Source organism: Paramisgurnus dabryanus, chromosome 11 (assembly GCF_030506205.2).
Source record: "Paramisgurnus dabryanus chromosome 11, PD_genome_1.1, whole genome shotgun sequence".
Taxonomy (NCBI): domain Eukaryota; kingdom Metazoa; phylum Chordata; class Actinopteri; order Cypriniformes; family Cobitidae; genus Paramisgurnus; species Paramisgurnus dabryanus.
In genome coordinates, this window is record NC_133347.1 from 27,817,769 (window position 1) to 27,844,347 (window position 26,579).

General features: G+C 37.3%; 2 protein-coding genes across 2 annotated transcripts in view; both read left to right on the forward strand.

Annotated features, from left to right (window-relative positions):
- The first annotated feature begins 1,084 nt into the window (after nucleotides 1-1,084).
- egr3 (early growth response 3) lies at nucleotides 1,085-10,289 on the forward strand. Its single transcript, XM_065247671.2, has 2 exons — nucleotides 1,085-1,530; nucleotides 4,517-10,289. Exons 1-2 carry the CDS (start codon nucleotides 1,377-1,379, stop codon nucleotides 5,626-5,628), a joined length of 1,266 nt encoding a protein of 421 aa, XP_065103743.1. The 5' UTR covers nucleotides 1,085-1,376; the 3' UTR covers nucleotides 5,629-10,289.
- Nucleotides 10,290-11,213: 924 nt separating this feature from the next.
- Nucleotides 11,214-26,579, forward strand: part of bin3 (bridging integrator 3) — a 78,766-nt gene continuing 63,400 nt past the window's right edge. The window contains exon 1 of the mRNA XM_065247673.2: nucleotides 11,214-11,372. Within this exon, the coding sequence (XP_065103745.1) occupies nucleotides 11,365-11,372 (8 nt within the window). The 5' untranslated portion in view covers nucleotides 11,214-11,364. The remainder of the gene's footprint in view (nucleotides 11,373-26,579) is intronic.

Consider the following 26,579-nt stretch of genomic DNA (forward strand, 5'->3'; position numbering starts at 1 on the left):
GTGGCGAACTTGGCGCTCGAGGCCAAAGACAAGCCTACAGATTTGCCGCGCGCCTGCAGTATTTACACGCGATTAACTCTCTGGCACTGACAGCCTTTGCATAACCCAGTCAGTGTTGCTTCTGGTCTTGATCGTCTGCTATAGCTAATGACTTAAACAACTAGGTAGTGGTTTAGAAACTATTAACTGTGTGTTTGCCAGTTACATCAGATTTAAATTGTATTTCGTTCATTTGCTGTTGGCTCCGAGACAAATGTTTAATGCTAAATGAATAAATGGAAATGCAACAGAAACTGCAGTAATGTTCTTGTAATAAAATTATATGTGACCTTTCTACCGACAAATATAAGCTAGGCTATATCTATAGGCACATATGTTAATACTGTAAGGAGTAACCCTATAAATAATGACTAACTTTATATTGAGAGCCTTTTAATTATTTAACTATATATTGGGCTCGTATGGCCTTGTAAAATTGGCTTTAGACAGTTTGGTGTGTGGCTCCCCTTTTTCTATTCCATTTTATACTTTTGTTTTGATAGACTATAATTATTATTTTATAAGCTTAATAGAATTACATAAATACGAGTAAATTGCGCCTTTACATCAAGTGTACATCTTGGCAGTGTCATAAAGCAATGCAAAAGATAATGCCAGCCGAACCTTGATTCATAAGTGCATGTCAATACTTTTCAATAAGGACTTTATCGTGCATGCTCTTCTTTAAACAAAACCTTTAAAACTTCTATTAAAATTCTGAATAAGTAAATAAAATAAGAAGCAGTGTTTATACACGCATACACTGTCGCAAATAAGAGATATCCATGCTCACAATGCGTCTTTTAAAAGCTTTTTGTTCATCGGGTCCAGCGTACACCCAAACCGAAGAAAAAATGCCTGTGAAAGTGCACTGAGCCCTTCTCTGCTCCGGTCCCTCGCTTATCTTCCTGCTACCGACTCTAATGTTCCACTATGAGGAGCTTCCATGTGACGTCGGGCGGCCGTCTATCTTTGTGTGTCCATAAATGGTCATCTACGTCACAAAGTTGTTCCGTCCCCCCCGTTGAACAAGAAAGCGTTGGAGTTCCCAGCGCTCGCAACAGAGCGAGCAGTGCCACACTTGTGCAATCACCACCAACAACCAACATCTCTGTGCTGATCCAGAGAAAACACAACTTCACAGAAATCAGTCATTAAAAACAGTCGACAGTCGGCCTCGCGGAGAGACATCAGCGCGGTGCTCACGCGCACTTGGATACAATTTCGAAGGGATTGACGTCTCTTTTTGTGGCTTTCTAGGTAGAGTTCTGAAGTCCGGAGACTGGTCGCAACGGATCACCTGTGCGCGTGTATTAATGACAAACTGAGCAACTGCTATGACAGGTAAATTAGCGGACAAGATCCCTATTACCATGAGCAGTTTAATCAACGCCATACCTGACAGTCTCTATCCAGAAGAAGACATTCCCACATCTATGAACATTTTCACAAATCCGGACTCTATTTCGCACTACTCGCAGATGAATACAGGTAAGGACTAAAAGTTGTGAATAAAGTTTCTTGTTGTTTTCTTTTTGTTGCCTGGTTTGACTTTGTTGTGTTCGGTTACGGCGCATCATCGGTTGTCTTGAAGCCCGCTGAAAGCGCGTCACTGCCCGGCCCCGCAGCACCTGTTAACGCGCGCGCTTAGTTGAGCAGCGCTAAACTGAACTGATGATACCTGATAGTTGCTATTTCGGGATGCATAACAATTATTTGTTTAGCATTACACCAGTCATACAGCGTCCCGAATCTTCTTTTTAAATTGGACCTTGTCTCACATTAATGTTATAGCTAGTGTACATAAATACTTAGTTATATTAATACGCAACTTGTACTAAATGCATACATATTTTATGATAGATTGTGATCACATTTTGTTACTGTAAAATGTTCCATTGTATTTCATTGTCAAAACACACTGTAAGGTAAAGAATAATTTAATAGACGAGTCACCTAATACAGTCCTACTTGCGCTTTTTCCCCTCAGAAGAATCCGATAAATGGTCGTTTTATTTTTTTCAGTAAAATATGTTTTATTAATACGTGTTGTGAAAGTAGTTAAAAGTGTTACTGTCACGTGACATAAGTATGAAGTAGACAGGTAAAATCAGGTAATATCATACCGAGCCCACGCGTCAAGAGACACGTGAAGCTATTCACTCCTCATAGCTACATACACAGTCGGAATTCATATTTCACATATTTCACCACATTATCATGCCACATGCCAAAACATTATTTTAACGTGCACTTTTCTTGAAAATGTTTATTTCGGATTGTAGAGGCTACCCATAATTTTGCACCAGGCTTACGTGAATCTATTTTATACATTTAAACATAGTGTTATTTACGGGTTTTGATTAGTCAGTGTTTGTTTGTTATAAAGTATTGACCCTGTTTCTGACCCTCCACGCGCGCGGGTGGGCGTTTATGGATGCGCTGGTCCAAAAAAATAAAACAGAGTTGAGTCAATTGTGAAAACACGTTTTAAAAACATTATCTAAATTATAATGTATTCACGCCCTGAAATGTTTATTACCAGAATTAAAAAAAAAAATTAGGCTATTGATGCATTCAAGAAAATAATAGTCGTTTTTAAATCTTTCTAAATTTCTCAGCAAAATTCTTTATTTTAGACAAGTAATCTAGTGAACGATAAAATGAATTAAAATGGGCTATTTGTTAAGATAGTGGCTACATTTTTTGCCTATCCAGTTGTACCAATTTTCCTAATATACAGTATAGGCATAATAATACATTTTCCTTTATCCCCAAAAATCTATAATATTGCTGTTATCAAGCATATCAATCGAAAGTTTGAATAGTTCATTTAAAAACACAGAAATGAATTACTTTTAATGGAGCTTTTAACAACTTTCTTATTTGCGCCTTAAACGACTAAATATCGACTTAAACGTGAAATATCAGAGATATCGTAAAGAGTGAAAGGATAAGATCATCCGCCCTCTTGATGTATATTCTGATGGAGTTTCACAAAGCTCATTGATGTGGTTTTGACTCGTCAGGTCAAAAGAGTCGATGCTTTCCACACTTGCGGGAGAGTATTGACCTCGTTTCGTTTATTAAATGTTTAAATGAATGCGAAATATGTTACGTTCTGAAAGTTGAACTCTTTAATTAATGTGTTAGTTCATGAAGAAGAAAAAAATTAAAAATGAGAATAATTTCTAAATGCTAATACACTTCTCGAAAAGACTATATATTTTTTTAATTTTGAGAAATGTACAGTGTCAATAATTTACAATATTAATAATAGTAATAAAAAAGAAAGGGTTCATATTAACTACTTTAACTATAATTTTTAATATATAATAGAGAGATTAGATTGACATTATATATATATATATATATATATATATATTAGAAACCTTAAGATTGATCAATATATTTCCTTTATAGATTTACATGTAAGAACTTTTCATGAGAACTTCATTTCCTTATAGATTTACAGTATATATAGATATTAGACTGTGAGAACTTTCTGATTAGGACACTTCATTTAGTTGTCATATCTCTGTGGGATTGCTAATCACAATGTTTCAAGGTTGAAAAAACCTTCTTGTCCTCACAAAGTGTCCCAACAAACGCCCCTGTAAAAGACAGAGCTTTCGCAAGTGTCTAAAATGTATCCACACACATCCTGTAATGACAGGCGTATCAGGAAAAAAGAGGCGCTAGCAAATAAAACCAAATTTCTGTGGAATACACCATTTCTCGTTTCTCCCACTTTTTGAATCTCGTCCTACAGACACCGCGCAGCATCTCTTCACACATGTACCCTATGGGTGTTGAACAGATGCGAGGACCATCTGCAATTTTCATTCTGTTTGTTTCTACCGTAAGCCACAATTGGGTACACACACTGTCATTACTGTAAATGCACACACAAGACAAAAACTTTGAGAGCTCTTGGAAAATATTTATTTTATAGGCTTGCGGTGATTTATCAAATTGTCACCAGTTTATTATGTTCAACAGCCTAAGATTGCAAGCATATTGAAATGAAGAAGTGACTAAATACCACATATATTTTGGTTGTGCCTTTTAGATCACCCATCAAGTCTCAAAAACGCATCTTTTTGAAAAGACTAAATGTGAAGGGGAGAGAGAAAGAGCGTGTGTATAAGTTACAGTGATGTCAGTGGGGACATCCTATTGTATAGAGAATCATCACTGCCAAATAGGGTTTAGTCCTTCAGTGGAATACACAGGCATTTACATTTTGTGACAGAAAGTTGCGCAGATATTCAAATACTCGTCTAAAGCTTAATTTTGGTTTCTTTCGGACTGATATGTTTTACTTTCCTTTCTTTATTTGGTATTGGCGCTTAACAGAGGTATAAAGTTAGTAGTTAGCACCCATTAGATGATGTACATTCTCATAGAAGTAGACGCAGGACTAGCAACTTTTATTTGGTGTGGTTGATTCACTTTTTTCATTTGATCCTCACAGATAACATCATGGACTTGGGGATGGGTGGCGAGAAGGGAAGTGGAGAGATTCAGTATGGGACCAGCGGTTTCCAGTCCGGTCGAAGTGGACAGACCGTCACCTACTTGGGCAAGTTCGCTTTTGACACCCCTCCATCGGGCAGCATCGGAGGCTCGGGTTGGTGTCCCGATAACAATATCATCAGTTTGGTTAGTGCCGGAATCCTGGGCGTGTCACCGTCACCCGGCAACATCAACAACCAGACGTCTTCGTCGGGCGGCAGCATGGGCGGTCAGTCGTCAGACATGGAGCAGGTGTACGCACCACCTCTTCCAGCATACTCGACCTGTGGCGAGATATATCCGGAGCAAGTGACGTTCCACCACAGCCCGGCCACCTCCTCGTCTTTGCCCTATCCGAGCTCCGACTACCACACCACCTCTAAACAGGGAATGGACAGCAGTCTCTTTTCCATGATCCCAGACTACAACCTCTTCCATCACCAGGGAGACGTAGGGATGATGGAGCATAAACCTTTCCAAACCATGGACCCTATTAGGGTGAACCCCCCTCCTATTACTCCCCTAGAGACAATTCGGGCATTTAAGGATAAGCAGCAAATCCATCCTGGGTTTCTTGGCGGTCAACAGCACGTTTCCCAACACCATCAACCTTCTCAGACGCTCACCCTCAAACCCATTCGCCCACGAAAGTACCCCAACCGGCCGAGCAAAACTCCCGTCCACGAACGGCCCCACGCCTGTCCGGCGGAGAACTGCGACCGGCGGTTCTCGCGATCGGACGAGTTGACGCGCCACCTGCGTATCCACACGGGTCACAAACCCTTCCAGTGTCGCATCTGCATGCGCTCCTTCAGTCGCAGCGACCACCTAACCACGCACATCCGTACGCACACCGGCGAGAAGCCTTTCTCTTGCGAGTTTTGCGGACGCAAGTTCGCTCGCAGCGACGAGCGAAAAAGGCACGCCAAGGTGCACCTGAAACAGAAAGACAAGAAACCCACAGACAAGGGTAGTAGCGCTGGGCCAGGGAGCCACGCTTCTCCTCCCAGCTCCTGTGGGAGCGCGGGACCCAGCAGCGCAAATATTATGACTGTTACCACTTGTGCATGAGATGGACTTGCTAGGACTTCGAGGAGAAAACCTGAAGGTTTCTCTTCTCCATTTATACACACTTGACTCTTTTCGTCTATCCCTCTCATTTTCTCCTGGTTATAGTAGCCGCTGTGGACTAGTGTCGCATGGATGAAACGCAGGCGGTCAAAGATAACAGTTCAAGCAGTCAGGTCAATCCTCGAAAAAGGCACTTATATACAGATGCAGTACAATCTCAGTACAAAGCTTTAGCATTTTATTTTTGTTTCATTTGAATTCAAGGAGAGATCTGATACTGTTTCTGTTCTTCCCAAGTGTATTTCGGTTTATCATTGTGCACTTTCATTTGCTTACTTCGTTTTTTTTTATTATTGTTAATTATTTAACGCTTCATGTTGTTGTTTTTCAACAGAATGTGCCAAATGTATTTAAATACAACATTTGCATTTAATTTTTTTGTATTGCCCTTATTGGGAATATGATAATGACATTCATTTTGGGATCCTTTAGGCCTTCAAGCCTAAAGGCTTAAGGAGACTGAACTTTGCGTGACTGGTAAAAGTCTGTTGCATCATTAAGTTGCATTATCTTAATATTTCCAAAATCCCTTCTGTACAATTAAGGGATATGGATGCATTTATAATTGGCAACAGACTGGCAGTGCAATAAACGATAAATAAGAAAAGCAACGATAAGAAAACAGAGTCTGGCTCACTTTGAGAAGTTTAATTTGTAGAAATGAAATGAAGACACAGCTGTGGCCTTTACCTGTTTTGCTTAATTTGGTGTGCATTTGGGCCAAACTTGCCGTTCTGTCACGTGCTTTATTTTTGGTTAAAGCAGATGCGATGATCTGATCTGAGCCTATGTGTTTTTTATCGCCTGTATGCCTGCATGCATCTAGTATCGTGTCTATGCTAGTACAAAAAAAAAAAGATTGCATCAGTCATTGTCGAAGACCTAGAGCAATATGCACAGATTGTCAAAGAGTTATTTTCATGTGAAAATCATTCTGGTATGGTTTTTGTTGTCATTATTATCATCAATGTTTTACTGGACATTTACTTAAAATGCTTTAATCATCCAATATTTTTCATTGGGAACCCTTTTTTATGCACATTACATATTCAGCACACATTTAAACACACACAGTTTTCAAAATGAAATCAGCCAAAATTATGGTAATGCCTGTCTGCGAGCATAACCACTGGGCGAGATTGATCTTACGAGTCAATGTTTTGCATTTTCAGCAGCTGGGGCCTGCCTGCTATATGCATGCCATTCAAGACGTTTTTTGGATGGGAACAGTTTTGACATTTACTGCTCTCATGGGCAGCACTGTAATGTGGTATCTCCACGGTTACTCATATTCGGACCATGCCTTGAAATTTTGAATATTAATAATGGACGAGAGAGGGTTTTGTACAGTTAATTACACAAACATATTACTACATGTTTTCTACTTGGAATGTACAAAGCATTGTCCTTCAGTATTACAACGTGCGTGTCTGTGCACGTGTGCGGACCCATAAGCAAACACCCGCATACTCCCAATTTACATTGACTGAATGTTGATACAAAGGGTGTGTTTACATTTTAATTTTTTTGTTTTTCAGTCTTTCTGTTTTTGAGATTGTGTAGATAGTGCAGAATGTTTTATAAAGTGTGTGTGTGTGTGTGTGTGTGTGTGTGTGTGTGTGTGTGTGTGTGTGTGTATGTGTGTGTGTGCAGGAGAAGTCGAACATTGACAGTTTCAAATGTGATGCAGTCTCCATCGTTTTTACAGAGTCTCAGATATTAATTGTAGTTAATCCAACATTGCAAATGATGACTTGCGGACACGCTGAATGATGTGTTTAATAAAAGAATAAACAGTAAGATTATTTGAAAAAAAAATCCTAAATTCTGTCTCATTACCTTATAACCAAGCTATGCATACAAAGCAATTTTTTTCTTTTTAAATATCACAGCACTATTATTCTATTTACTACAATTGTATTTAACAAAGTAAGATGGTAGTCATTTAATTATAAAATGTATTAAGAAACAAACTACCAAAACTACTATTAAGCTCCTGCAAATGTTTTAAATTAGGGATGCACTGCTACATTTTTTTTGTGCTAATATTGTGCCGATATTATACTGTAAAAATGATGTCATATAAACATATTTTTTACGTTACTTTAACTTAAAAAATTAATTTATCTAAAAAAATAAGTTGAATTAGGTTGAATTGACTTGCATTATTAAGTTGTTTAAACTTCAGTGTGGTTTTGCATTTTACTCCTCATTTTACATTATTATGTTGTGAAATCCCAGCTTCGCCAAATTCAAAATAATCACACAGCATGAGTTTTGACGCATTTTTGCCCCTTTTGATTGACAGGATATAATTTGCCCTGATCATCGGCTGTTTTTAAACATCTGATATTGGGGAAAATTGTTTTTATGTGCCCATACCGATTATTGGCCGGTATATAAGTGCATCTCAATTTTAAATTAGAAAGGCACAAAGTAAATTCTCTATTTACTTCTGAATGGTTTTAACCATATTGTGCGTAAGGCCAAAACATAAGCTCTGAACACTTGGCTTAAAATTACAGAAAAATGAAATCTTTCATATCATACTCTCGGTAAACTCTTGCCATCTTGAGCAAATCACTTCTGCAACATTTCTCCTGGCAAACTTCCAATTGTTTTTCCTTCTGGTGAAGGCATTTGTTAGCTTTTCTAAAAATGATTACAGTTATGCATAAATAGCTGACAGCAGAGTGGTATTTATGATACATGTTTCAAGTAGAAATAATTGGACCGTTAAAAAAAAAAAATAGCAAAATGCTTTAGTCCTTTAATAAAATGATGCAGGTCCATATAGGCAATATACTGTATGCTCATTTATTTATGTTTTATATATAATTCAATATGTTGTTATATATATGTTCAACACATGTTCATCAGCTGAGTTAACAGTATAAACTAAATATTTATCTGGGTTGAGAAACCAAAATAACAAATCTAATATTGATCTACAGTATAAACTGATCTGCATACAGTTGCCGATAGCAAAACAGGGATTTTGAATGTATGCATTACATTATTGTCCTGAATTATGCATCGATATGGCCCTTAATGTCAGCACTGTGTACACATGTAAGTTTGTAACCTCTCTTACGGCATTTAATGGCATGCAAGTGTAAGCGGTACATAAAAGACCGATTCAAGTAATATGGAGTTCTCCGTTTTTTTTTTTTCTTTATTAGAGAGATATCTCCACTTCTAATGCACATATGGTTTAAGAGGTATTGTCTTTAAAATAGGCATATACACGAAAACAGCTTCTGGCTTAATTTCTTTCTTTCTGTGCCAAGATACATCGGCACGCAGCGCCAAACTGCAACAGTAAAAATAGCAAAGGCAGTTCTCACAGATCAAATATGATACTCTGTGGAATTGTGTATATATATATGTGTGTGTGTGTGTGTGCGTGTTTTTCATGCCCTGATGTATAGAATAGAGAGGTTTTGAAGAAAATTGTGTATTTCAATTAAATGATAAGCTAAGACCAGTGAAAACGCCATATGCATTTTAACTCGGGTTGAGAGCAAATGAACGTCTTCCTCATGTAAAAAATAATGTAGAATGAAGTTATAACAACTTGATTTTGCTTGTCAGTTCAACGCAAGTGAATTATTTTAAGTTTTAACCTGTGATAAGTTGACATAACATATAAAACAAGTTTAAATTGTTTAACTTAATTTTTTTAAGTTAAAGTAACATAAAAATGATGTTGATTTGACAAAAAAGCTGCATTTCCTACAGTACACATCAATTTCTGTTAAGGTACAAGCAATCGTGAACTCCAGAAAACTTGTGTGTATTTTGCATGTGTGTGTGTGTGTGTGTGTGTGTGTGTGTGTGTGTGTGTGTGTGCGTTCCTTTGTGTTGGTTCGAGCATGCTTGCATGCACCTGTATATCTGTGCTGAGTGCTTCCATGTTTAGATTTTTACTTTCTCTGTGGAAACGTCTGGGTCCATTTCACAAGAATTGCCAAAAAATGAACTGTCTTGTGTAGATACAATATCAAAGAGTTGACTGTGTGACTGAGTGCAATAAACTACAGTATCAGTAAATATACAACTTGTACTTCTTTAACATGATTTTCAGATTTTGGGAAAATAGACATCATGTCTCACAACTCCCCCGACATCATAGTTTCAGCATAACTGTTTTCTGTGTGGCTTTGGTTCAGAGCCAGGGCGAACAGCCTTGTTTGCACCAAACTGGGGTGCAAGCTCGGCTGCCCTGGAACAATATGCCCACCGCAGAAATGTAAATGTGACCCTAGTCAGCTCTGAAGCAGCAGGCCCTGTTTCACAACACTGATTCACTGTTTACCTGATTCGTTTGCTCTCTGCAAGTCCGTCATTATGGATGATTCAGCAGCGGCCAATCATAACTGTCCACTGTGACTCCCAACTAAAAACACAGAAATGAAAGAAGGACATTATTATTGATGCCCATTTATACTGAGCTGGTCAGTCATGTATATGTTTTTTATAATGTGCAAATAAATAATTTGTTGTGTGGTCATCTTGGGACAATATTTTGGTATTCTTTTTCCTACAGGACTGTATTGCATGTCTTGCATGTATCAAATGAAGGCACTTTTATGAGTATGGTTTTCATTTCGTTAGAAGATACATTTGTATGTCCTGTATTATTTTCATTGCCTTATAATAAGGCCAAGTGGTAAAATCTTTAATTGTTCACAGAAGTGATTGATGTTATCCCTTTTGTGGAGAGAAAATGTTCTTTTGGCTTCTCATTCTTGTTGTAATTAAATGTTTTCCAATTGACACGTACTTGAATACACACCTGAATAAAATGAAACCGAATGCACTGTGTCTTCTTTGTGGTGCAACAAAACCTGACAAAAAAAGAATGAATGAATTTAATGCTTCCTAAATTTGCAAAAGTAGATTGCATGAAGGTGTTAAACAAAACAACACAAACAAATAAACAAATGTGTTACACACATTCAGGTTGTATTTAGCACATATTAGTTACCATGGCAATATAATAAGACATTAATTATTAATTAGCACGAATGGAAAAGTTATAAATTGGATCTCTTCTTACTTTAGACCAGTGGTCTCTTCAACATGGGGCCTGTGGGCACATGGTTGCCTGCACAGAGTCTGTTAGTTGCCTGCCTAAGCACATCTTATTAGAAGCCTAATAATATTTATTTATTTATTTATTATGAAATCTTGGCTACTTTTATGTATGTTAACATTCTAAACAACGATAAACATCACAAAGTAAAATAAAATAAAATAAAATAAACAAAGTTTTGAGTAGACTATCCTTTGAGTAATAAATCGTCTGGGAAACCTTGGTTTTGTTCATTGCAACGTTAATAAACCACTATATTTACTTACAGTTTTTACTCTTGATCCATGGATATGCAATATATAATGATAATGGTCAATAATCTATCTAAAAAGAAAGAAAAAGCGAGAATTTCTCTCGTTACAAATGCATTATAACAACACTGCGAATTTGGCTACGGTACCTGTCGCGCGGCTGTAGTTTGACCTCTTTGCTTGCCGTAGTTTAAATCCTCGCGACCTCTGACTTCGACTAAACTTCTCTACTTCCTGCTCGCTCTTCGGCTCTTCAAGGCTGAAAGGCGATGATTTTGAATCGAAAGGAGGATATTTCGACTAATTTGGATTGAATTTGAGAACAAGATGAGTTGGTATGTATCATGACCGGTGTATTAGCTTATAAATAAGAGTTATTCGTTTGTTTTCGCACTGCGTCAAGTGCCGTTGTTTGTGTTTCAAAGCCCAGCGAGTTACCTACCTAGACAGCATTTCTAAACGATATAGGCTCGCTTTGAACTAAAACTGATGTCTTGTCAGGCGGCTGACGAGATTTGAAACAACTGTTGACTAGCGAGCTCGCGAGGTTAAATTCACTTAACGACGATTTAAACATTGAATAAAATCACTCTGGGTGTTTACGATTCCAGCTATATACATTTAAGCTTAGTGTATTTCTTATGTCAGTAAGTTTAAATCGTTAGTCAGCTAGTTAGCTGAGTTTCTTTCCCTGGTTACAGTAGCCCACGAGTCCTCCGAGTCATACGAGTCATACAGTATGTTTACATACGAGTGGATTAGTGTTTTTCTTCTTAAATACTTTAGACTTTATTTGCAGTACCTTATACCGTGATAATGATGTATGCAGCTGTGGGTTTAGCTTGTTGTCATAAGATTAACATATTTTTGTTCTTATGATAACCATCAATACACTTGTGGTTTGAAGTAACCAGACAACAACAACATGCTAATCGACAGAAAAAGTCATAAATGAACTTGAAATGCTGCAATGATGCTCCATTAAAGAACCTACTAGTGCACATATTTTTAAGTGTAGTGCACTTCACCAGTCTCTGAGTAAGAACACTCACTACAGATTTTTTTTCTTACTTTAATCATTGAGATATTTCACTGTCTTTCACTGATGTCTAGTGATATGTACAGTAAACAAGTCTGTGTTTAGACTGAATACAATCTAGCACTCATTCGTGTCTTGCGTTGTTTTGCCTGGTTTGTTTCTTTTGCTTTTTATAAATGGGGAAAGCATAACTATTAAACCACAAAGGACTGGCTAGTTGATCTTTTTGACTAATATAATAATTGGCCATCGTGCTTCAACAATCACGTGAAGGCATATCTTTATTATTTGCTTTAGTTGTTGTATTTATGTTATGCACATCATCAAACAATACTTGATAGTACTGTACTAACTTTTTTTTTTAAAGATAGTCAAAATCATATTTTGATCCTAAGGCATGTGACGATAAATGAAGATATACTCTAATAATATCTGGCTGATAACTACTCAGAATCGCACAGATATTTCATGTACTACGGCTTTTGATCAGAAGTCTTTATCAATTGCATTTAAGAAAGCAACGCTCGTCATCATTATACATATTCTTTATTATCATGAAAATACCTGAAAAGGTTTAAAGAACAGCAATATAAATATATCCGTAAGCCATTTCCTGGAGCTGCAGTGCATATTGGGTTTCTTCCCTAGAGCGCCTTCTGGCTTTTGTATGTAGCGGCATTTCACCGTAATTCATTGAGCAGCATAGCAAGCACCATTGGCCGATATATTTGTGCAACCCTAATCCTTTACCAATTAAATTTCAGTGTGCAATCACAATGTGTTTAATTTTTAGAGAATAGCATTGAAGTATGTTGCAAAAATGAAACTCAAAGCCTAAAGTATGCTCTGCTTGTCTCTGTTTTGTGCTCACCAGCCATTTTTCTTTCCATGTGTGCAGACAACAGCACTTATTCAAGTGATCACTTAAAAGGGTTCATTATGGACAGTACCAGAGGTGGGTAGAGTACCCAAAATCTGTACTCAAGTAAAAGTACAAGTACTTATACAAAAATGTACTCAAGTAAAAGTAAAAGTATCAATCTAATTATTTACTTGAGTAAGAGTAAAAAAGTATTAGATGAAAAAACTACTCAAGTAGTTAGTTACTCGTTACTTCCGATCTGATAAAGAAGTAGCGCAAAAGCACTGAATTTCAGACTACTTGGAGGGTTTTCACAAACCTCTCCTTAAAAAGGGACATTAACATCACATAACGTGTCATTTGAGAAAAAATCTCAAACACACACACAGATGTTTTCTGACGGTTAACTCTGTATTTATTTTCATGTTCACAACAAAAACTTGTCAGCATCTGCCTTTAAACATGCAAACAGTAAACAAAAAAGGACATGTGTGTCTGTTTGTTATCATGTTTTTATATGAATAGGTTCTTTTCATTGCCATTAAAGTGCAATTACTGAACATAAACACGAGCAAATCAACTCTACATTTATTATAATATATAATATATGTTTCTTTAAAATCAAACTTTATTCTTTTATTTTTATTCATTCATGCTTTTAGAAGGATTTAAATAAAATACAATCCCGTTTATTTGAATGTATTTTCTACACATTAGTTAAGTGTCAGGATTTGTGTACAAATGCAAGACGTCCTTACATTTTGGTGTTCATTGGGGAAATTATACGGAAATGTGCAGATGAACGTGCTGTTTGTATGGTTTAACTAACACTAGGGTTTGTCATCGCTTGCACAAGAGTGCATATGGCAAAAAAACTCGGACAGTGTGTGAAATGACCATTAATAGTGTTCAAATAGACAATACTGTGACACTTACTTCAGGTTGGATCTTTAATTCCTGTACGCTGAGATGTCAGCTCGTTTACTGAACAAAGCATGCATCGCATTATGAAACTATTCTTTTTGACCTCTTGGAGTGAAAACATAGACCGAACTTGAAGCCGCCATGCATGATCTGCCTCCGATATCTCGCACAATGCACACGCGCCCTCATCTGCTTCTCCTGTCATCTACGCGCGGTCGCGCGCGCTACAGGGTGACGCAGCCTGTCTCGCGAAACTTTCGAACACGCCCTATAAACTTTAAAAAAATATATATTCCTTAATTAGTACAATTTGAAAGTAGCGCAGTAACGCCGCCGAATGTAGCGAAGTAAAAGTACAGTTTTTTCACTAGAAATGTACTTGAGTAAGAGTAAAAAGTACCCATCATTAAATTTACTCTAAAAGTATTACTTACCCAAAAAATTTACTCAAGTACATGTAACGAAGTAAATGTAATTCGTTACTACCCACCTCTGGACAGTACTACTTTAAAGCAGTAGTCATAGAGGAGAACAGAAACTATGAATATAAAAAACTAGATAGAAGCTAACAACAATGGCCCACCATCCCACTGTGCAAACCACAGTCCTGTCATAATAGCTACTTTTCCTAAGTTGGTTATTTGTCCCAGAAATAATGGTGATAGTCGATAGTATTGTCTTTTAAGACCATTTAATGTCACTAATTAAATGGCATAATAATGCAAGTAAATTCTTTCTAAGAACACAACTTAGATTTTTAAGAATATTAGGGTGAAAAATATGAAATAGTTATATGAAATTGGAATGTAAGAAAAAAAAATATTCTAAATATATGAAAACATAAATAAATATTATAAAATATGCATTTAAATTTTAAACAGCTAATAGTTATTGTTCGGTGTATCTCTCAGATTCACAGGGTTTATTGATTTAGGGGTGGTGATGGCGCAGTGGATAAGACACTCGCCTTTGCTGTGAGAGACCCGGGTTCAAATCCACTGTGTCTGTGACACACCATTGTGTCCCTGAGCAAGACACTTAACCCCTAGTTTGCTCCAGAGGCGTGCGACCTCTGACATGTATAGCAATTGTAAGTCGCTTTGGATAAAAGCGTCAGCTAAATGAGTAAGTAAGTTGAGTGTTACTCCTGTGATGTCACATTTATAATGGCTATACCTTAGATCTAAACACTAGATGCTAGTATGCTTATGTCTCGGATGACTTTTTATTTGTATAGCTATTTTCATTGCCTCTGTTTTTGGACAGATTAGACATGCCGGCTCGTTTATGTTAATTTCCTCTCCTCACAACTCATTCAGGTCGTAGATGCAGGTTGTAGCTTTGAAACCTATTCCAGTCAGATTTTTTTTTTATGTATTTACAGAAAAACACGAAATTTCAGCTGGAGTAATGCTCTCTTCGCCAGTCACTGTCCGCTCTCTTTCTCTGTGTGTGTGTGTGCGTGTGCGTGTGCGTGTGTGTGTGCGCGCGCGCACATGTGGACCCTGAACTGCGTGTGCCACTGTTCTGAAACAGACAGCAATGACAGATGCAATCGTGATCAGCTAAAATGTTAATGACATACATTTTTATGCAAATAAACACACATGTAAACACTATGCCAATATATCGCCTCTCGAAAAAAAAAAAAACACACCAAGGTCATGTTTACTTATCATGCGATAAGTCAATATAGTCATTATCGCAACAGGCTTAAGTCTTAAGCCATTTTTACACAGAGATTACGGAAAATGCGTTCAGATCGGTTGGTTTTTGGTTCATTCATACTGCCAGTGATTTTTCGGAATCTGTGCATGCATTCACACACATACCGAAAAGATCCCGTAAGGACAAGTGACACATTCCTGCACTTGGTAGGTTTTTTCCACAGCGTCTGAAGTTTGCGAATTATTCGATATTTTTCTCTGGAGAAACCAGGCGTATGCATATTTGTTTATGACAAGATTATAAGGAGCGTGTGATGCACTGTTCTGCCATGCTGGTGAATGATCTCAACTTTAGTGCTGATAGTAAGCAGCTCCTTGATCTTTGCTTCAGTCCGGTTTGCTGACATTTCTTGTTGTGAATGATGATCTGCGTTTAAATCCCTGTGTCAAAGAACTGAACCATAACTTCTTGTTGCGATGACACACGCGTCCTAACTACGGTAAGCCCCTTACCACATACAGTAGTTCCTGCCTCTTGTTCAAACAGAATGCCTCTTGTTCACGTTCCGTGAATGTTATGGCAATGTTACTAGGTCCTCTTTACGGGAGCGATCCCAGAACATTCACATGACATGTTTGTGTTCACACTCTCTTCCAATTTTACAGAAAGACCAAAGTGCTGTGTGAATAGGGATATTATGAAATACAAAGATGTGTTTCATCTCTTATAGGGCAACCCAGGCATACTGCATATGTACCGAAGGTTTTCATCCGCTTTCTGGCATTTTAGTATAGTAAAGCCCGGAGTATAGTTCTTTATGTGTACGCGAACATACGAGCATGGTCGAATGCACAGCCTTGCAAAGCATAGTTTATTTGACTCGTTCGTCTACAAGGACGTTCGACACATGGCCATTGCAACAAAATGCAATGTTTCTCCTATGGATGGGCCGATCCGATATTCTGTATCGATACTAGGGGTGGCACGGTCCATGAAAAAAATCCGAACCGTTCGGTTCGCTTGTCTCGGTTCGGAGCGCGTGTGTACCGCACGGTTCAACGGTTCATGGCATGCGCAATGTAGTCTCATGCCCTGTATGTGACCTCGGATAGCGTGTTTCCCTTTCGCGCGAAAGAAGAGGTGACTGGTTTGGAGTATAAGTACTGCAGGTTATGTTACGTATAGAAATGGCAAGTGGGAGAGAAAAGGTCTGCCCGCAGTTGGAGGATGCGCCAGCGTCGTATAAGTTTGGTGTGTGGAAACATATTTTTATTTCATGTTACCTATGATGACAGCGGAAATAAAACAATAGATTGAACTGCAGTCTATGGGTTAAATGTGCTGGAACAGCCACAGGAGACCGCCTTCTCTCCGACCATTTATCCAATCTGAGGTACTGTTTTACGTCTTTAGCGCTATTTTTAGCCTTTCATTGATAAAATTAAAGCGGCTAATTTCCGCGTAGTTTCATTTTGCTAGCGTGTGAAAGTTGCGCGATCTTATTTCATAAATTGCCCCTCAAAGTAATCAGGACAGAAGTGGTCAAAAGTGGACAAAAGAGACGGATTTAAATATTACAGGTGTAAACGTTGTGTTTCTCTCTCGTCCACATATACTCTCTGTATTAAAGCAGCCTCTCAGTGATAAACCTAAGAGCTACACTGAAGTTGGCATTTTAATAAATGCAAGTTATCTTTGTGTGCTAAAAATGCACATAAAGTTCATGTAGATGGCAATACACATTCCCTTTTTTGCCAAATAAATGAAAAGCATGTTGAAATCATCAATGTCTTCCCTCTTGCTCTATCAAAATCTCATCGGGCTTTCCTCAGAGATGGTCCCAATAATGTGCTTAAAGTCAAATTCAGTTTGTGCATGATTACATGATATAACTTTTTTTTTAATACTGTATCCTAAATTATGGATAATTAATAAGATAAAACATTTCTGGAGTGTTAAAAATTTAAAGAAAAAATAACAACAAGAACCGTACTGAACCGAGAACCGTGACCATAGAACCGTGATACGAACCGAACCGAGGGTTTTGTGAACCGTGCCACCCCTAATCGATACTAGTCTGATATTTGCCAAAATGGCCGGATCGAATATTGTAGAAGTCTGGGAGAACAATCCGATACCAACACGGACCTTTACTGTCATGGCTACTTGGCGTAAGGGCGACTTACTGCGCAACATGCCGTAAAAGCGTGACATAAGCAACATGCTGTAAAGTGCGGCAAGTAGAAACCGTAGCTAAGCATAAGCTAAAAATAGATGAGACCTGTTCGGAGGTACTTTTCAATGTTTATCATACTTAAGTTATGGTTTACTTCACACATTTTCTTTACATTTTTATGGCTTACAAATGTGTTATTCGCAGCTTAATTGATTAAAAGGACGATAGACATGTTATTGGATCAGGGTTTGATATCGATAGATACTAAAGCTTGTGGTATCGACATCGGTATCAGACAAGAAAAAGTGGTATCAGCCCAGCCATAGTTTCTCCTGGGCTACATACTACATTCTCCTGTATGTCCGTTCGTGACCTACGTGTATAATGTATGCACGCCACGGTTACAAAAATCCAGCAAAGCGCATACAAAATTTGCATCATGCTCACCCTCGCATGTGTTAAAATGGAACTAGGGCTTAAACAGTTAACATGGTAAAAAAATCCAATTTATATTTCTGTGTCGAGTGGATGGCATTGCCCAAGATAGTTGCGTATCCTGACCCACAACCTCCCCAAAAATGTAACAACACATTAAATCTATTTGGACAGCAAGTGTTGTAATTTTGTTAAAACTCCTCCATCAGGTCAGAAGTATAAATGAAAACTGAAGTGTAGCCTACAGCCTAGAAGGAACAATGTAGGTCTGACTTAGAAGTATAAATCAGGCTTTAGGATGCACAATGTATTTACTTAATGTACTTTCAAACTGATGATGAACAACATTTATAGGTTTATGTACCAAGACTATGCAGCATTAATTTTGTCTCAAGGCTTTATGACCCCATTACATGTGAAATTTACTTAATTGCATAATCCTCTTCGTCATAAGGCAAAAAATGTAAATAATATCCTAATTCATAAAGTTGCCCTCTTGACTTTAACTCATAAAATTATTCTGCAGTATGACGATACAAACTGAACAAAACGTCCAGAGAGTAGCTTTTCCGGCTTTTTCTTTTTCTTCTTATGAGACGTTCCGCCATTTGCATGTCCAGAGCTTCGACTTCTATGATGTGGAAATTGAAATCACGTCACAGGGCCTAACTGAAAGGTCAGGGGCTGGTAGAAGAGGCTTCCACTCCAGTGCTCTTAGCGTCAGGGTGAAGGCCTGAATAAGCTCATGTTGAAAGGATCCTTTATGAACCAGGCAGACCGTTGCATTCATGCCAGGGCATTTGGCAAGATAGAGTGACGTTGACAAACTGACACTGGGGTCATCACGGCAATAATTGTCGTTCCCTAGTCGTCAACCGAGTCTCTGTGCTCCATTGAGATAAGATCCCAGCGTATAAAACTGCAGTCGCACCAGATAGCGCTTCCGTTAGCCGAGTTCTCCACTCGCTCTGATGTGTAGCGTGAGTCAAGTTTGCCTCTCTCTACGTAATTTTTTGTGCAAGTCTGAACGGAGCTTTGTTTGTACCTCTGTCATTACTTCTGTTGCTGGCGCATGCGATCGTGCCGATAGTGTGAGGCCTTAGATTTCAGAACAGGGCAGCGTTCATCACTTTGTACGCATGAGAAGGGAGAAGATTTTGTTTAGAACAAAAATGAAAGCAAGTCTACAGAAATCATTTAGCATGCCCTGTTAAGAATCATCACAGAAACCCATTTTATTTCTAGACATCAGTTGGGCAGTCAGTCTAATTTTTAACCTTTAACCCTGTTTTTTCGAATGAGATTTTAGATCTGGAAGTTGGGACATGAACTTAAAAAGTTTTCAGATTGATTCTTCATCAGTTTTGTGGATTCTTCAGTATGGTTCAGATGTTCAGCCATTCATTTTAATACGTTTTTATTTTACTGAATGATTGAGGTTGTTCCATTCAAGACATCCTTAAAGGGATAGTTCACCCAAAAATGAAAATTATGTTACTTATTTACCCTCAAGTTGAAAAATACAGTGGAAGTCAGTATTGCGTCAAAACTGTTTTGTTTGCACTCAAAAAAAAATAAAAAATTGGGGGTTTAATTAAAAATATTATGTGAACAGTAATTTCGACAAAAAATAATTTAGTTAATTTTACTAAAGAAGTTTAAAGGAACAGTATGTAAGAAATGTATATCAATTAATCATAAAATGGCCCTGATATGTCACTAGACATTAAGAAATAATTTTCATTTCAAATACTTATATCACTGACAACAGTGGTCTGGCCAGGATATTGTCATTTAAAAAGTGGAGTTGCAGCCCTCAACTGATGTTTATGTTGTCATGTTGTGTATTGGCCACCAGCTGTGTGATTGCAGTACCAGTTTTAGCCACCAGTTTTGTGATTGCAATACCAGTTTTGGCCACAATCCTACATACTGTTCCTTTAAGGCTACTTTTACACGTACATGGTTATTTTGAAAAACGGAGACATTTACCTTCGCTTGCTCCCTTTGTTTACACGTAAACGTAGATTTCGCCTCTGAAACCGATTCATTTTAAAAACTCAGAGCAAAGTGGATTTTTTGAAAACCTTTGTTTGCATGCTTGCATGTAAACTGAGACAAACGGATGTTAAGGTGGCCAACGTCACAGTTTGCGCCAGAGCTCGCATTTATGTTCGGGCAAACTCATTTTGTGTGTTTGTATTTGCAAATACAGCTGCTCCATTATGTCGAGGAGCAGAGACGAGTGCTCGGAGGTCAGCAATTTTACGTGTGTTTGACTTCATGTGGCGCTGCAAGAACCGTCAGACGGATGATGTCAACGTACTGCGAGTTGAGATATCACACGTAGAGATCTAATTTCGAATCGCTTTTGCGGTACTTTGACGTCATCGAACACCTACTGCAACAACTCCTCCCTCCAACACGAAGAACCAGTCCGCGTCACCACCAGCGCCGCCTGTGATTGGCTAACGTGGGCTTCAGCTTCTCTTGATGGCATATATGAACACTTTTCTAAAAAAACTGACATGTGTGCACGATATTATTTTTGAAACCGGAGAGGTTGAAATGTCCGTTTATGAAAATAGGAGCTCACGTGGACACGTAGCCTAAGTAAACAACAAACAACAGAGTTACTTGTATGTACATTGTACATTGTTACAAACATTCCTCGAAATATCTTTGTGTTCAACTAAACAAAGATATTTATACAGGGTTGGAACATTTGAACATTAGAATTTTCATTTTTTCCCCTTTAACCCCTTTTTGCGAGGTTTTACATTTATGCATCACTAACTAGATGAGTTTCTTAAACTAAATAAACTATATCTAAAACTGTACATTTGAAAAAAATAACGCCAAAATACTTTGCTTCACCTGCATGCAGACACGACATGATGTCCATCATCTCTACACTGAGTTTGGATGGTCAACATTGTAATTAACAGATTAAAATGGAAGGCTAATTGTCTCTCATTATGACTCATTTTGATGTCCCAAAGGTTTCCTTAAAATGCTATAATGCATACATCGACAAACCAAAATGACCTAATGCCAGACCGCATTCTATTTTGAACAATGTGCTCCACAAATATTATTTTATTTTCTGTTTTTCCGCAGTGCCCGCGGTTTTTTTTATTAAGCCCAAAATTTGTATTTTCCCATAATGCCCTAAATATCTTGAATGCCAAGTTTGTGACTTGGTTACAGCTTAGGCCTAGTTGATAAAAACATACAGTTAATAAAAATCTCCAAGTGTTTTTGAATACATTGCTTGGATTTTTGTGTTTTGATTTGATTTTACTCATTTACCTACTCAAATGTTACCTGTTATGCTTTTTATTTCTAACAGTACATGATTTTAAACTATTTTGGATGGGTTTAGGGGTATGACTGTATTTGCGGCCTAAAATGCCTTTTAAATGCTATATTGTAAGTAAAATTTTCCTACAAATTTCTTTCAGTTACGTTGCATAATATAAAAAGAATACATTACAAATCTTAAAAAAAACAATTATAAAAAGGGTTTGGGGTAGGGTTAGGCTTAAAATGGTTAAAGGGAAACTATACAGCAGTCTTTATGGTATAAAAGATTAGTAAATGTTTAGCATGGGACCAGTTTCTTTGGTTTGACTTATAAAAGGGGATATGTAAAAATTACTTTGTGAAGAACCTCAGCCTTGGATTCCCACAGTACAGAATCATCCTACTGTATTTCTTGTTTCCTGTCAGAACCTTGACATCACGACTCAAAGCAGTCTACTCAAACTACCCCACAGAGCTAGTGTTATTAGTTGTAGTAATTTATAGACTTTTTGAAGGAAAAGTTCTCTCATAAAATAAAAGCTCTATCACAATTTACTAAAACTCATGCTGTTTTAAACCCATATGACTTTTGTTCATGCAACACACAAGAAATTTAGCAGATATTTTAGCAGTGTGTTCACGCTTTTCTTTTCCAATAAAAGTTCATGGAGACAGACACTTCTGAGCTCCATAAAGAACCACAAAAACACACAATTTGTTACGTTTACACAACAACGATGTAGTAAAATAAATGTTTTTCCTTGGCAGTTTTGAAAAATTTCACCCAACAGTACTGTCAAAAAGATCTGCGTTGTATTATGTATGCCAGGCTCGTTGATGACGATGTTATTTTGTAAAAAAAAACACTACATCCCTGTGCACACATGCATTTTTTAAGGAGCAATAAATGCAAACAATCAAAAAGCTTTATAGTCTATATCGTAGATCTGTAGATAAGTGGGTATTATTTGGGCTTATTTATTTTAGAAAATTTTGTTCGCAAAGTACAAAAGCAGTCAAGTGATATGCAACAGTGCAACAAATTCTTAATTATTGCGTGATAGGAAGTCTTTTCTGTGGATGGAAATGAATGAGTATGTTCTGTACAAAAGGGTGTTGAGAGAGCTGTCCGTATAACAAGAGTTATGGCCTGCGGGAAAAACTGCAGGTCTATGTTTGACCTAGTTTTTAGGGCTCTTTTAACAGGTCTCCATTGTGAGAAAAGATAGTGGCATGAGTTAATTAGGTTTTACAAAAAAATTCTCATTCTGGATGCAGAGTAACTAAACTAAAAGCAGCAATGTTACCTACTAAAGACTGTTTCAGCTGTAACAACATACATAAACGGCGTTCAGGTATCAAACTTAACTTTTGGTAAACTTCCACAATGAATCAATAACAACAGAGTCCTTCTAGAGTCGTTTATTTCTGATAACAAGTAGATTATCTTAGTTCAAATCATTGCTAAAGCGTTTTAAAAATGGCACGAGCTAACATTACTGTGTAAAGTTAACTTATACAATGTTAACTACGGATCGGCTGCCAAAGCTCCCTTCACATAGCGGTGATCCATGATCGCTGTCTCTCCTCGTCTTTAAGAACCCAAAACATTTGTTATTTTCTACAAGGTATTTGTTCCAGAGTTAAGTTTAGGAAAAAGTCAGACCATTGAACAAACAGAGACCAGATGTTAGGTTTCAGCCAGACGTCCTACCGCAACAACGTGCATGTGTCCAATGAAACCATCTATACATTTTATAGTGGCCTGCCATTAGCACACCTGTTTCAAAATAGTGTTGCTTATCCAAAAACAACTACTTTTTTGTTAACAATAATTTTACATCACTGTTTCTAATGTCACACAACTTGAGCAAGGCGGCATAATTTAACACGGTCACCCAATAGGGTTGTGCCGATAGACAATACTATTGTGTAGGGATGCACCGAATATTCGGCCACCGAAAATTTTTTGGCCGAAAATGGCCAGAAAGAGCATTTTCGGCCGAAAGACATTTATCACCGAAACAATACGGTCGAAATGTTGTGATGACGCAAACAGAAACCGCGACCTACACGTGCTTGTCTGAAGCAACATGTATGCGGTGTGGATGTATTTAACCGCAAAAAGGCGCTAAAGTGAGCAGTTGTCTGTACGCACAGAGGCACATGCGGTTGTGTCCGGTCCAGACGTGATCCTCACAGTGAGTACGCCCTTCAAAGATCAGAACTCTTGGTGTGTAAACTTTAGAGAGAGTCGCACAAATGTGTCTCATACTGTAGTCCATTAACATACATTTGCCGAATAAAGCAATGAAAACAACGGACTGTTTTTATGCTGCGCTGTTTGGGATTCGCCCTCGGTCTCTGTGTGTGCACGCATTTAAGTGCCCTCAATAGTGCACACACGAGTAAGACGCAAACAAGCGAACATAAAATATTTCTATTATTGACAGGACACATATAAACAAAATTATCTCCAAAGTATTCTTTATAATAAAAACATTTGTTTATGTCTTAAGTGTATGTATAGATTACAGTCTCAGCTTATTTGTTCTTAAAGAGACAGTAACCTCAATTAACCTACTTAAGTCTGTGTCATTAATGATAATCAAACAACCCAAGACAAAGAGAAAATCACTTCTGTAACTCTAAAAATAATATGTAAAATTTATACAATAAAGACAGTGTTATGACTCATTTAATTTGATTTCTGTACCTAATGCTAATGTAAGCCCTTATTAATGTGCAACTTTGTTCTTTTTTATAAATGTTTGCAATTTCTTTATTTGTTATTAGATTTTCCCCATCCCCTTTTTGCTGATCTGAAAAATAATCCAATCCGTGCCTCAAAAACTGTAATGTGATCCGAACCATGAGTTTTGTGATCCGTCACACACCGCTAGTAAAGTTAGTACACAGTGATAGCCATAAATGCATTTGTACTAATAATTGGCATAATAATTTATTTCGGTTTTTCGGCCTTGGTTTCCTCGTTTTCGGTTTCAGCCAAGAATTTTCATTTCGGTGCATCCCTACTATTGTGTATCGACAAAAGCGGCTTTTGACATAGTTGGCGATAGTTATTATTATTATTATCACCATCATAGTTTTACATTAACATGCGCAGTTGCGCACGTGCTTTTCCTCACATGACAGGGTTTGTGGGGTTTTGGTTTGTCCTATATTTGATCCTCTGATAGGCCTATGTATTGTTGAAAAGCCAGATTCTATTTACTAAATTTGTTCACTTTCATATGTAACATTAAAAAGTTGGAATTACTTGTTAGTGAAAATAAAGATACAGTTAAATATACAGTTAAAGATATCCCCCTATAGTAAACTGGCACCAGTGTGTTGTTTACCTAACTACCCAACCACTGCAGCTTGACAAACAATAGTTTTAAAGTAGCTTTCACAAAATGTCCTTAAGAAATTGTTTGTACAAAAAAATTTCTCGCCCTTATGTCGTCAGGTTTTTATTTATCAAATTTTTGGCTTATATGGGACTTGACATGTTGAAGCTCCAAAAAGCCCACACATCTGTCATAAAAGCCATTATTAAAGTAATCCAAACCACTCCAATAAAGTCTTCTAAAGTGAAACAAAAGTTGCGTGTGACCAAACAATTATTAATTTTGAGCTTATTTAGCAAAAATAAAATAATACATATTAGTGCTATATTCAAATATGGTTGATATTACATTCTCTGATGGCATAAAGGTGACTTAATTATCTGGATGAACTGTTCCTTTAAGATTTGTAGATTGTGCTTTCATGTTTTCTTCCTTCGTTTTTACCAATCAGTTAAGTTGCCTGCACTTAAAATACCAATTAGATTTCCTCAGTCAAATCAGTTGTCGTGTTTGTTAAAAAGAACTAGTTGAGCAATACTCCTTACGTATGACCTACTTACAAGGATTAACTCACCTATCTGACGAAATCAAACTTCCTACGTCAGCACACAGATGAAACATTTAACTTTCTCTTTTTTTCTTTCAGTGCTTTGAGTGATGTCTGTTTATGTCATTTTGGCAGTAGTAAACTTGAGTGAGTCAGCTCTAAAGCTTTACAAGCAAGTTCACTAGAGAATGACTTAAAGTTTTCCATGATGGTGTGTGCATAACCGTGGCATGATAAATTTGAGCTATGCTTTACTTGGAATGGTGCCAGTTAGTCAGCTATACAACCAATGTTGTTTTAGTAGTAAACAGTTTTTTAGTAAACTGTATAAAGTAAATGTTGGATTAATTTAAAATATTAATTTAATTAAAAAAGTAAAAAAAAATAAGAGTTTAAAGTTTTTTTTACTCTTTAATATTTCACTTAAAGTCAGAAAATTTAAGTTGGAAAATAATGTAATTTTTTTTAAGTGTTACCAGTTTATTTTTATTTTTTTGTAAATCCAATTTTCACTCTTCACTTTTTTGTGGTCAGATATTTTTGTATAGTAATTGCTAAACTGTTTAATTGACCGATATTTATTGTCCTGGGCATTTAATTTCTTTATTTTCATAAATGTCTTTATATTTTGAAAAGAATATCTCGACATCAGTAATTAAGAAAAATCTTTTCAAGTTTATCGTTTTGTTTTTAATTTTTTGGGAAGTAGCCAGATATGCCGAATAATTTGTAATCAGTCGATAATTGTCTAAACATTATATGATCGGCTACATTTTCCCTTAACTTAAAACATGTCAACTTATTTTCTTTCGGTAGTGCAGATTATCTGGTTGATTGAGCTGTCATCAGAGGAAACAAACACACATACGACGTTCCCATACGTGAACATCATTTCTTTTCTCCACACGAACCCTCCCTCACACCCCTCTTTTTCCGTCTCATTAGCTCACACACCTTTGCTTTGACGCAGCCGGCATCATTGCGCTCCTGTCATTCCCAGCTGTCCATCAATCTTCTACAGCCGTACTTCTGTCACATCAATAATAGTGTGCGTGAGACTGAGAGGTGCAATAGCAGCACTGGAACATTTTTCCTCTCCAGGTCTACCGCAGCCTGTCTCCAGTGTAATTACGAAACTGTGCATGAGAAAGAGTCAAAGGGGGCCGGACGGCTAATTGTTGCTTTTTATTTGAAGACAGTTGTGTCAGAACAGGAGATGGGAGATGTAATGC